At 32.4% G+C, this 13820-nt stretch overlaps 1 protein-coding gene across 2 annotated transcripts; it reads left to right on the top strand.

Moving 5' to 3' along the window:
* Window positions 1-2119: 2119 nt before the first annotated feature.
* Window positions 2120-10505, top strand: LOC139480843 (vitelline membrane outer layer protein 1-like). Of its 2 annotated transcripts, XM_071263744.1 has the most exons (5): window positions 2205-2950; window positions 4123-4812; window positions 7753-8067; window positions 9281-9490; window positions 10076-10505. In XM_071263744.1, the coding sequence occupies exons 3-5, from the start codon at window positions 7897-7899 to the stop codon at window positions 10334-10336; spliced, it is 642 nt and encodes a 213-aa protein (XP_071119845.1). In that variant the 5' UTR covers window positions 2205-2950; window positions 4123-4812; window positions 7753-7896; the 3' UTR covers window positions 10337-10505. The 2 variants fall into 2 exon arrangements, with proteins under 2 accessions (XP_071119844.1, XP_071119845.1); XM_071263743.1 differs by lacking the exon at window positions 4123-4812 and having other exon boundaries at window positions 2120-2243; window positions 7896-8067.
* Window positions 10506-13820: the final 3315 nt, after the last annotated feature.

Here is a 13820-nt window from a genome sequence, read left to right as displayed (position 1 = left end):
GTGAAGCAGCTTACCACACAAATCATGCAAATTGTGATACAAGCATGAAACTTTGTGAGACCATGCCTTTAGGTGTATGTAATCATAATAGAGGGGTAGCCACAAAAAAAAATCCATCCGATCATGGCGGCCATCTTGGATTTTCAAAATGACGTCTTTTCAGGGAAAAAACATCAAATGTATGATCCCTTTTGCTTGTTTTGTATCCAAAATGTTACAAGATGGAGTAGTCATTGTTAATAAAGATAAAACATCACTATCGTTCAAATATCGGATGATTACTCACTCCTGGGTTTTATGAATATCATGAATATGACTGTTTTAAAACCCTAATAATGTCGGTCGCTATATTCCGTCGAGAGCCGACATATCGTCGATTGCTACATTAAGTTCGATAGCCTATAGGCCGCTAGAGGTCACAGAGTTGTCCGATTTAACTGTTTTACTTAGTGTGAATTGTTTTGAGACGTGTCTCTGTATTTGTCTATCCAACGTTCATGTATTTAGTTGCGAAGTTTTATTTGTAATTCTGAACGGATATAGATTGGAAGGAATTCTATCCCCACTACTAACGCAATTTTATAATAATATTGTTGTTAAATACATCAAATAACATAATTAGAAAACTAGTCTTGAATTTCTAGAAATTTACCTGTGATGTTACTTTTTGTTGCGTTAATCCATTCATGTTACAGACACACACTTTGTGCACTTCTCTTATAGTTGATGTGTTTCACTCGGTTTAAGTTAGTAACCCGCTGAATACTACTGTTGCATTTATCTATTACCCAGATAGTATTTGCGTAATTGTTCCATTATTTCATTGTTGATTACTTTTGTTTATTTCTTTAATAGGTATTTTATTTCTGAAATGGAAAAACGAATTTTTCCCGAATTTTTCTTTTTATTGAATTTTCTACTGTTATTGGGGACTTCGTCCCCATATTATAGTTCGTTTCTGTATGTGTTACATTTTAACGTTGTGTCGTTTGTTTTCTCTTATTTTTGAGTGTAAATTCACATTGCGATAAGACGTGTCACGGTACTTGTCTATCCCAAATTCATGTATTTGGTTTTGATGTTATATTTGTTATTCTCGTGGGATTTTGTCTGTTGCTTGGTCCGTTTCTATGTGTGTTACATTGTAGTGTTGTGTCGTTGTTCTCCTCTTATATTTAATGCGTTTCCCTCAGTTTTAGTTTGTTACCCCGATTTAGTTTTTTGTCCATTGATTTATGAGTTTGAACATTGGTATACTACTGTTGCCTTTATTTTTCAATCTCCACTATTGACCAAAATTATGTAAATTTTCAATTCAATAGGCCGCCGTGAAAAAAAATCAAAAACATGTTGGCTACCCCTCTAATATGATAAAGTAAACCCTAAAGAACGTCTGTGCCAAATCCTATGCTTGTATCATCATTTGCATGATTGTGTCAAATTTCGGTACTAAGCCGCCCCACTAAATTGCATAAAATAAGTGAATCATATGATTGTGAAGGAATTTTAAATCTCATATTCCTAAATGATTTTTTTGCGTCCTGTAGTAACAACAAGATAAAGCAATACATTTCAGTTTGAAAATGTATGGATGTTTTAGTAAAATATGACATTAAAATTATATGTACATGCATGCTTTTTACACCCTATATGAATATTTTCAGTAATTTTACTTACGACCCAATTGTCATGAAAGATAGAGTGAAAAATACTAAAAACATTACAAAACGTAACAAACATTCAAAAATACAAGTTATATCTAGCCAACAGATAGTGTTTCTTTCAAGTGTATACCCAGTTTAATTTTCTTACTAATGCTTAGATAATTTTATGGTACTTTATCATTTCGGAAACAGTGCTTCTAATTATGGGAAAGCCATACATTTATATTCCGTTTTGTTTCTGAAATTCCGAAATAGAGTATGCTGTTTTCACAACTTTGGATTTTCAAGAATTTGCATTTGTTGGTTCGTATGAGACCTAGTCTCGTTATGCTATTACATCATACATTTTACTAGTAAATACTGGTCATTGCTCCTATCAATAAAGAATTAACAATATAAAATTTTACTTAGTAATGGCAAACAAATTAGATAAAAAAAACCGACGGAAATACTTTACAAGAAGGCGTGTTTTGTAGACCAATTATATTGCAAAATTTTTATATTATAAATAAAAGGGGTAATCGTGAAAATTTTAACATTAATCTAGACGGGATTAGATAGTTACTGTGTAATAAACAGGTAAATATATTTTTTCTGTCCAAACTTATTAATAAAAAAAAGACTTAAAATTCAATTCCACAAATAATAGCAGCATGCAATTCTCGGGACTGGTTTCCCTAATTTACTAAACAAGAAACAATAATTTGCCTCTCATATTTATGTATAAATGTTTATATTTATCGAGATTTAATTTTGCGCAATTACCTAATATTCGTTTAAAAAAAAATCATCAAAACTATCTTCTTTGTTTAAACGAAGTAAGGTGTAAAACGAGAAAACCTTTATGCATTCAATTTGGTGTTTTTGCAGTGGCTTCGCAAGAGTTTTAATAGGATTTCTACTGTCTGGGCTAAATATATCTATAAGGTTTTGCTAGACGAACGAAACGTATTCATATCTGAAACAGTACTCAAAGCGAACAATCAGTATACACGCCAAAAAACATAACAACACCATTGTTAATATAATCTCTCACAAAGCTGTATATATAATTGACAAAAGTAATAAGTTTTTTTTAGAGATTTAGACGTCTGTTCACATGGAATTTAATAAAATTTCACCTTATTACTACTTAATGTGTTTTATTTACAATAAATACACTCTTAATACCATTGGATTTCGACACTTCTTCGTGTTTTTCTCCAAATAACGAACTTAGTATCGTCCTCCTACAAAGGTTAATTATAGATACCTACTATGTTTTTTTTAACTTATTATAAATAATGGTGTTAAGGAGAAAATCCATACATGTTTTTTTCCTTTCTTTTGGTTCTGAATCATTGATATAATTTGCTAACTGCTATGTAAAACAAGTACGAAAAACACGTTAAATAGAATTGGCATAAGAGTAATATACTGTTAATTAATCTTATTCCGTTATATGTAGAGGGAAATCGGTATAAATGAACATCGCATTTGTTAAATTGAATTGAAAGGAAGAAACAAACCAATTGTTTTTATTTGCTTTTCATAAGAACTGTGGTGGGTTTTTTTTTATCCAATAAGCCTCGGTAACATCTTAACGGATAGCTCGAACGAATGTCTAACGAATAACGTTTTTCTGTCCGTTAATGTCCGTCAGATGTCCGTTCTTATCTGTTAGACGTCAGTCCATATCCGTTTTGTGTCCGTTTAGCGTACGTTTTATCCGACAACGTCCGTTCTGTCAGGTGGAAAATTTTTAGCATGTTCAAATTTTTGAACGGACGTCCAACGGATGAATTGTCCGTTGAACGTCCGGTAGTCGTCTATTTTGTACGGTACTCTTCCGTTTCGTTTCCGTTTTGTATCCGTTACTTGTCCGTTTTGTATCCGTTACTTGTCCGTTAAACATCCGTTGGAGGTCTGGTTGACAAATTCACCAACGGACTTCTACCGGAAGTTGAACGGATAAAACTGTTGATGAACGGATCTGAAACAGATAAATGGCAATTGAAATTTTCGTGTTAGGAATGCCAATTATTGGTATGTCAAATTTCTTGAGGTTCATGAATTCTTATTATTCATAATCGATTTCAACATAAGGGCACGTCTCCAATATCAAGCAGGTCTTATTCAGGTCAGACTTTGCCCTTAAGTGGCATTTTGAAGAACAAACCAAAACCAGTTACATAGAAACATTTTGAATATTTATGAGATTTTACATGTATTATTATTGTCGCCTTTAATTTTTTCGTATATCTTGTTCATATGTTTTATCTGGTACGCTTCCGTTAGTTGTCCGTTTTATACGGTACTCGTCCGTTGGACGTACGTTGCATTCGTTACGCGTCCGTTTTATTTGGTCAGTGCATCAACGGATTCCCAACTGATAACAATTTTGTCAACGGACAACTTTTCTTTTCATCCGTTAGGCCTCCTTTCGTGCTATCCGGTAAGGTGTGACCAAAGTTTATAGCTTGTTGATAATATTCAAACCATATTTATGTCTGGCTATTGACCATTGCTATGGTCGTAACTTAATATTACTGAACGATGTTATCGTATTAAATATAACTGTACGAATACTATTTTTATATATATTTTTAAACGAGTTGTATATACAGAATTTTCACAGACATGTATCACCATTAATGCTGGTGATCCGATGGATAAATCTGTTGTAGAGTTATCACTGGTTCAAACGTACTTATAGATATAATTATTTCTTCGACTGTATCTTGCATTAACTTGTAGGATCCTTTAAAATAGATATTCAGCTGATCTTTAACAGTTATACCATCTTCATGCCTTATATATCACGTACTGTATTACGTCGCTAGATTAAAACTGACGAGGAAAGGTAACACGCGACCACTGAAACATTTATTATAGTGAAGCCAAGGTGGTCGAGTAGTCTAGCTCGTCGTATATAGTGCAGGCGATTTAGTGTCACGATATTTTAGGTGCATGAGTTCGAAACCCGCTAGGGAAGAACAAAAAAAAGCAGATCTAACATTGTTTGGCTGATGTTTAGATGAGTTGTTTATATATATATATATATATATATATATATATACATAATTCCTCTAAATATCAGCACACCAATGTTTAATATATACAAACAAGTCTAAATTGAAAACAACATTCAAACCTATGATTAGAGAAAGTGAAAAAGTATATTTTAATAAAACGCACTTGACTAGCAGGTCGAACAACGGATGCTCTTAAACCCTGTTGACTGCCAATGGCGATTGCCAAATAAACGAATCACCAGATGTAACAAAATGGATCTTAATTATTAATCCAATGCTAAACAGAAAACAATGCAAAAAAACAACATGCGGAAAAGATGGTATATCGCAAACAAAAGGCGTAAAAATTAATACACCATATCCGGATTTCGACAATAAATGTCTCTTCAGTGATTTTAGGTATCGAAACAGTATTTGGAAGGCCATATAATTTTCCTCAATTTAGGATAGACCCTTGAATGTTGAAGAGTCGAAATACTATATATATAACTCGTTTTAATATCAGCACAACAATGTTAATTCTATATCACTATCTAGATAGCATTCATACAAATACCTTTCAATGTCGAATTATCACTACAAAAGTCTAAAAGTCTGAAAAGACCAGTTTTTGTCTTAATTTGCATGAACTTTTACTTGACATTCTCCAAAAGTATGACTTGTGTCTTAATTTTTCTTGACAAATTCTCATTTATATCAAATTTGTATGAAATTTACTTGACATATTCTCGACATTCTGAATATGGTCTTAAAATTTCTTGACATATTCTTGACATTTGAATACTGTCTTGAAATTTATAGACATGTTCTCGACATTCTTATTTTTTCTCAGTATGGCTTGACATATTCTGAACATTTTGAATTGTGTCTTAAATTTACTTGACAGTTCTGAGTTTTACAAATCATGACCAATATTCATGATATAACTTAAATCTTTATTTCTCTTTATATAATATACTGTTGTTTCAAGTTACACTTCAAAAATAAAAGTTGGGCATGTAAAATAATTGAAAATTTGGGTATATAAATATCTTTACAAATGCATATATGGCTATGAAATCTAATGTATAATATAATTTAAATATGGGTGTGTTGATATAAAACAATTTAAAATTGGGTTTTTAAATAATAACAAATTTTGATTCCTAAATCTTATAAATTAAATGATTAAAACCAATCATACTGTAGACATATTTCATAAAATTGAGAATGGAAATGGGGAATGTGTCAAAGAGACAACAACCCGACCATAGAAAAAACAACAGCAGAAGGTCACCAACAGGTCTTCAATGTAGCGAGACATTCCCGCACCCGGAGGCGTCCTTCAGCTGGCCCCTAAAGAAATATATACTAGTTCAGTGATAATGAACGCCATACTAATTTCCGAATTGTACACAAGAAACTAAAATTAAAAAAATACAAGACTAACAAAGGCCAGAGGCTCCTGACTTGGGACAGGCGCACAAATGCGGCGGGGTTAAACATGTTTATGAGATCTCAACCCTTCCCCTATACCTCTAGCCAATGTAGAAAAGTAAATGCATAACAATACGCACATTTAAAATTCAATTCAAGAGAAGTCCGATCTACATTCATAATATTCAATGTTTATATGGTAAATAATTATTGTACCAAAATGTGGCTTATATAAATAGCAAATTATCATGATATACAAATCATTCATTTAACAGAAGAAAAATTTGTGTAATGTCATCTGTTGGAATATATATTAAGTATTACACATGGACAGGATGTTCCCCATAAAAATAAGGTATTCCACACCCCAGAATACAAGAAACTGTCAAATAGAAATTACTGCTTTACCTGTAATTAGCCATACAACTTATCAGTTGACCGACCATGCCACTACAATTGTAAAAGTTTGTTCATATATGAACATGAAAATCATCATTTTGATGAAAAAAAATTGAATTAAAATTGATTTTCTTCATCAAAATTATGAAGTTAATTATTTTAACATAAAAAAAAACAATGAATATTTCTCAAATATTAAAAGAAAAGTATTATCTTCTCCAGGCATAATAAAACAAAATGTATTTATAATTGGTCCATTTTCTATAGAAATCATTGGTCTTTTGAAATGGATCTCAAAAAGACATGCATAATATAGATCTAAACATATTTTCTTTTACGGAAGGAGTTGTCACAAATATTTATGTTTGTTAAAAAATTATAAAATTCAACACTCAAATTGGAATAAAGAATGTGGTTTTGTTGTCCTAAAAAATGAATAAGGTATTTGAATCAAGATGGGAACAAATTCTTTGACCTTCACAAAAAGCCCCCCCCCCCCTCTTTTTTTAGCCACACACACACAGAAGGGTCCAAAAGAGACGCATGGTCGCATTTTAAAACTGCCTACACGACACCTATGTTACATGTTTTAGTAAAGAAAGCAAATTTGACTGGCAGTTTTGCGAATGGCAAAAATCTAAGTGTTGTTTGTCAGTAACTTCAACTTATATTCCAAGTAAAAACAATTAATTCAACGTTTAATAAAAACAAATCAAAATTAAACTACATGGGGGATTATTCAGGGTATTCCAATTTAGTTGCACCAAAAGGGTATCTTACTATACCAAATTAATCCTTGATTCTTCAAAGTTTAGTTTAGCCATAATAAGTATATAACAGCAATAGAATGTCATAATCAGTGCAGAATAAGTCTGTTCACATTCTAAGGCGAAATTTATACTGTTGAGATAGTGTCAAGACATATTTAAGACTGTCAAGAATGTGTCGAGACATATTCAGACATTATTTAGAATGTCAGGAATATGTCAAGACACATTCAGACATTATTAAGAATGTCAAGAATATGTCAAGACAGATCGAGACATTATTAAGAATGTCAAGAATATGTCAAGACAGATCGAGACAAATTTAAGACAGTCAAGAATTGGTCGAGACTAATCCAGACTCTTATCAGATAATACAGGATGTGTCGAGATATTTTAAGACAATGTTCATACTGTCAAGACACTTGTCAAGCAAAATCAAGAACCTTATTAGACAAATTAATACTATGTCAAGAATTTTTAAAAATTATTCAGACAAATTAAGAATGTCGAGTAAAAATTCATGCAAATTCAGACAAAAACTGGTCTTTTCAGACTTTTTGACTTTTGTAGTGTATATAAGCCACATTAACCATATGGTATGGATTTTTTTAAAATACATTACATATTTATTGCAGAATGTTTATTACAAGAGCGTTAGTTTTAGTTATATGTGTTGCACGGAGCAATTCCGTTTCCAGGAATGTCGTCAAAGAACTTAGCGTCACAAATGGACAAGGTTGGGGAGACTGGCGCAATTTACAGTTATGTCCACAACCGGGACAATATGCGTATGGCTATAAAATGAGGGTAATATATACGATATCTTTAAGTTTGGTAATCCAGTAGAGCAGTCAAATCAAAATGATTACTCGAAAAAAACGAATCAATATTATAAATGACGATAACGTAACAACATAAACAAGTGACAAAAACCGAACACAAACGACGAAATTCTGTATTATTCAAGGACAGATGACCGGAAAATATAATACAATGAAATGTAAATCACAAAACAAGAATAATATAAAACAAAAAAACTAAACCAGACAGCTCCATATTATACAATAAGAATATTTATAATACAGATTGAAACATATATTCATTGACTACCAACTGTACTGCATATTTTAAGGATGTTGTCATCAAGTTTTGATATTATCTCAGTTACTTAAATTAATAAAGAAAAACATTTCTACTGCACTTAAATCTATTTATCTATAATACTAGAATTACGAGGTCCAATTTGTCAGCCGTCATCACGTAAAAACGACGAATCACAGAATTCAACTTTATATATAACTAATATAGTACAAAGGTGTAGATTAAAAATTACACCACTCCAGGCCCTTTTGTTTTCCACGTAATTAATATTGCCAATAATTAAGAAGTTCCGGGTCGAGTCCGCTACCGATACCAAAAGTATATTCACCTGTTACCTATTACCTTATCTGTACGTTCCGCATCTGACAGGCGCACCACCAAACGTTGTATTCAGGATTAATATGCTATACACACGGGTCATAACCACAGGGTTGACACTACTAAATTTTCAAATTGTTACTTATTGTAGTATTTTAATCAGTAAGACTTTCTAAGATAACAATACGAATACTAAATATCTGGATTAAAAATAAGGCGTATAGGTACAGTTTTCAATTTGTTAGTGGGCATGACGTAAAACAGCGAAGCAAAGAATTCAACTTTATTTATAACTTATATAGGACAATGCTGTTGATTAAAAAATACTCCATTCCAGGACCTTTTGTTTTCCAAATAATTAATATTATTGTTTCAGTTCGACGGGTTCAAACAGAAAGACTTGAAAGCAGAGAAAAACTGTGTATCTTATAATCGGCATGACTTTATCAGATGACAATACTAATACTAAAATAGGGCTTGCGCATAGTGTTATATACTTTAATTCAGTCACGGACCCGTGATATCATGGGTGTGTTCTAGTATTGTATAAAAAGACTGCATTAAAAGTAATCGATTTTCTTCATTTGAAAACTATTCGCAGATTGAAGTGTCCCAAGGCGGTGGACGAAGACATGATGACACTTCATTGAATGCAATACAACTACTTTGTGGAACAAAGACAGTTCAACACACATCTGGTCCAAAGATCACATCAGGAACTTGTCCCTGGGGGGATTGGTACCCTACTTTTACACAGTGCCGACCGGGAGAGTTCTTTGTATCTTTTAGTTTAAAAGTTGAAGGACACCAGGTAAGTTAATCTTTATTCTGACATGTTATTCCAGTCTCCATTAAGTATATTATCAAGCTGACAGTGGAAATAACTGCTGAATGTGTGATTGTATTCTGATGAGAATAATGACTAGTTGTAAAACAAAATAACAAACAGGAAGAGGAAAAAAGTACGACCACAATTAAAAGCTGAATTTTAGGAATAATAACATAAATGGTACTAATTAAATGCAGGTGCGCATTTTGACAATCAATGTATCTGTGATGCTTTTGACCAAAATATTTAAAAACCAAAATACTAATACAAACGTTTAATTTTATTACACTACCTGGTGGTTTCGGCAGATCTAGCATATACACATTTTGTAAAAAGATTGAAAATCGTATTCCCTTGAAAACACTTGCAGCATAGATCAACATATATCATACTTATTTTAAATAATAACTGTTGTTAATATACCAATATCTTTGTATAAAATTGATAATGGAAACTGAAAATATGTCAAAGAGACACCACCCACCAAAAAGCAGAAACAGCCGACGTTCATCAAAGGGTCTTCAACACAGCGGGAAAATCCCGCATAAATCAGTTTATATTTTTAAGGGTGCAGGCCGAGTCAGAGATGACACAGCTGCTAACTATGTTAAATTCGAATGTCGAGGTTTAAATGGAGGTTATCAGGAAATTAAAGAACAACCAAGGCAAAACGGATACGGCGATTGGGGTACATATGGTAGTTGGAGCAGGTCTTGTGACACAGGAAGTGCTATATGTGGAATACAAACCAGGACTGAACCACCTCAAGGCAGCGGCACCGACGACACAGCTCTCAATGACGTTAAATTTGTGTGCTGTCGTGACTGATATTTATGAATTGACAAATGATGATGGCAGATATTTATTCTATATGTACAACTGTTAAGATATTATCTTATATTTCTATAGATATTTTATTTTCTTACAGTGTTTTGTTTCTTGTCCTATATCATTATATGAACATTTTTTTAAACAGCAATAAAAGAAAAGAAATGAACTGTGTTTATTCCTTTCTCCCTTTAAATACTATAAAGAACACTTACATATATATATGATCTTTTTGTGGAATTCATGGGAGAAGAAGATGCAGATTACGCTATAAAAATTATGAACATGATAAAATTATATGGTAAACCTGTCCGGGTTAATAAGGTAAATAAATGAAACAGTAGTATACCACCTTTCAAATTAATAAATTAAATGAGAAAAACAAATCTGGGTTACAAACTAAAACTGAGGGAAGCACATCAAACATGAGGAGGAGATTTATATAACATCTTCACACGCTTAAAAAACACGTGTCTCATGTCTATCTCTAGATTCACCTTCCGTGACAAGGTAACACTACGACTATTGAAGTTATATTTTTATATAGCGGATGTGGTCGAGTGGTCTAGAGCGCTGGACATGAGGCTAAGCGATTGGTGCTGTAGTGTATCAAAGGTGTGAGTTCGAATCCCGCTGAGGGACGGACAAAAATTTGTCAGTATAAAATCTAACTCTAACACTGTTTGGTGTAATTTTCAGACTTATATAAATATTTGCATTAACCCTGTATCTATATCACTCTTAGATCCAGTGGACATGTATATTGTGTGGTTTGTCACTTGTTTAGACTTGTTTGTAAAATATATATATATATATATATACGAATTGGATATGTAGTTATATGTACATGACGGCACATATATAGCTCCTGACAATCACGTATTAATCAATCATAAGGTACATACATACAGTATGTAACAAAGAAGTCATTGAAGCCAAACATTAGTTGGAAAATTAAAAGTAAGTTACCAAAGATCGTTAAAAGGTTATAACAGATGATATCTAAGAATACAATATTATGAAAATAATATAACCCATGTGAAAATGTCGTACAAGTTAATAACTTCTATGAACAATTCTAATAGGGAAAATCTAATGTTTTCCTTTGAAGCAGAAGGCAATATGGGAATGACATCTTATGAAAAAAAAACACCCATCATCAGGTTTATAGTCAATTTGTATATATACAGACAAAACCCGAAGTTGCCAACACGTTACAGATACTTTCTTACTTGATGGAAATATCATTTTAGCAGTACATTGCAATAACATTTGTAAAATGTGTCAATTTCGCCTATTTCCTTGGAAACTACATCCCAGAGTTACCGGAGCTGATAAATAATTATATTTAGTATTGCAACGGATTGTTGACTACATTGTTCACTTAATATCACTTTTTGTTTCATGAGTACCGTTAATGGTATTTTTTTCGCATTATCTTTTTGAAATGACGTTCAAAAATTTAACTGAAAACAATTTTATGGTAGCTATTAGATAGACAAACTTTAAATGTCAATCAAAAACATCTTACAAGTCCCACAAATTTGATTTAATGTCGTTCAGCGCTTTAAACTTCGTTATGAAGTTATTGTAGTCATGACTGACGTTTATAAGTTGTTTTGTTTCTATTTTTTTCCATTGTTAGTGTTGAATTGTTCCCTATTTTCTGGTCACACAGTGTTGTATTTGTAGTGATATTTTTTAACAATTGTCATACAAGCGGGATGTTTGGCATGCCACCGGTTCAACCACCAACTGTAACGAATCAGAAATATGGCAGTTGTTATCCGACAGTCTGTTTCTATGCATGATTGGGTTTGCTTTTGATGTAGTTCATTGTTTCTCTTGTTCCGTTGTTTTTCTCGTGTAGATGAGGTATTTTCCTCGGTTTTAGTGTTTTTACCCGAATTTGTTTTTCTGTAATCAAATTATGACTATTGAACAGCGGTTTTCTAATATTGCGTTTATTAAACATGATCAGTGAGTCTCTAGGGTTTCCAAATCCTATAAATAGAAACCATTTGTGGCGTATCGGCAGTCTGAATATGATTTCAACTGTTTTAAGGCGCTTTAGTCAGAAGCCGTCTTTAAAGCATAATAAAGCTTGAAGAGAGCCCTTAGAGAATATAGAATAAACCACTGTAAATATTTTTGAAACATACGCAATGATCTTCAGTTTGCTCAAATGTATTGACCTCTATTTCTTTAAATAGTGCTGTTATGTTATATATCCCGGTGTCCTTAGGTTCAAACCTTTTTAGACAGGAAAAAAGTTGACCAAGATTCATAAAACAACTTCATATTTTCATGCTGGTTAAGGTACCGGTCTGACGTTGGTAATGATAACTATTAGTTGATACGTGCAAATAGTACAGAAAAATGTACACAACAACAAAAAGTAGGAGAACACAAACTCCAAAACAAGATCGGGAGTGAGATCAGGGCATCGAAAAAGGCAGCATCTTTCTCCTCATTAATTGCATCTGTCGTGACGTTTTTACATCTGAGAGTCAGTAAAAAGGTAATAGAAGCCAAAAATAAAACTTGAAATGTTTCAGCAAAAAACTATGATACATATTTTTTATGGACCCATCGTTCGGGTTGACGAACATATAATTGTTGAAATGATCACATCAGTGCAGGTTTTCTCATAACCCAGATTAAATAATTTTCTACTCAAGAATTGTGTCATTTTTATATATTCACTTATATGCAAGTCTCCTATTGAGACATATGTCGTCTGCGTAATTTATAAAGATCTCACATGTTATATTATTTTGTATTCGGTTATATCAAATATACCACAAAACACTCAAATAAAATAGCTTGAATAGCTTTGCAAGGCCCAAATTCAAGCAAAGATGAAGGTCAAGATGATTGTGTTTTGTTTGACTTATCAGAAATGAAAATTGATAGAAAAAATAGGAAATATTGATAGTTTTGTTTTTTGGCATAAACATTTCATGTATTTTAGCATTTGTTAATTGAATAAAGAATGGAAACGAGAAATATGCCAAAGATACAACAACCCGACCAAAATGTATAAAACAACGCTAGGCCACGAATGGTTCTATAACAGGCGAGAACTCCCACACCCATAGGTGTATACCAGTGATCAAAATAAGAAACCAAATAAGAAACCATCAATGGTTTCCAACTATATGCACAATTACACGATGTTGATGAACAATGGCAATATAATTGACACACAGGGAAAAGAACAACGTGATAAAGATTTGAGTCAAGTATCAAAAGTATGCCCAAAGTTGTTGTAGAGTAAAGTGCGACAAAATATATTGTATACCATCATTTAGTGAGAAATATGCATTTTTGGTAAATAAAAAGTTGATGAGCAAGGCAATAAAATCGGTGCATGCAATCGAACATAAGGATGTAGCTTGAATCCAAATATCAAGAATATTGCAGCTATAGAAAATATGGAAAGTTATGGAATTTAACTGCTTTTACTGTCAATATCAAGGTC

Source organism: Mytilus edulis, chromosome 7 (assembly GCF_963676685.1).
Source record: "Mytilus edulis chromosome 7, xbMytEdul2.2, whole genome shotgun sequence".
NCBI lineage: Eukaryota > Metazoa > Mollusca > Bivalvia > Mytilida > Mytilidae > Mytilus > Mytilus edulis.
This window is presented reverse-complemented; position numbering and strand designations above follow the sequence as displayed.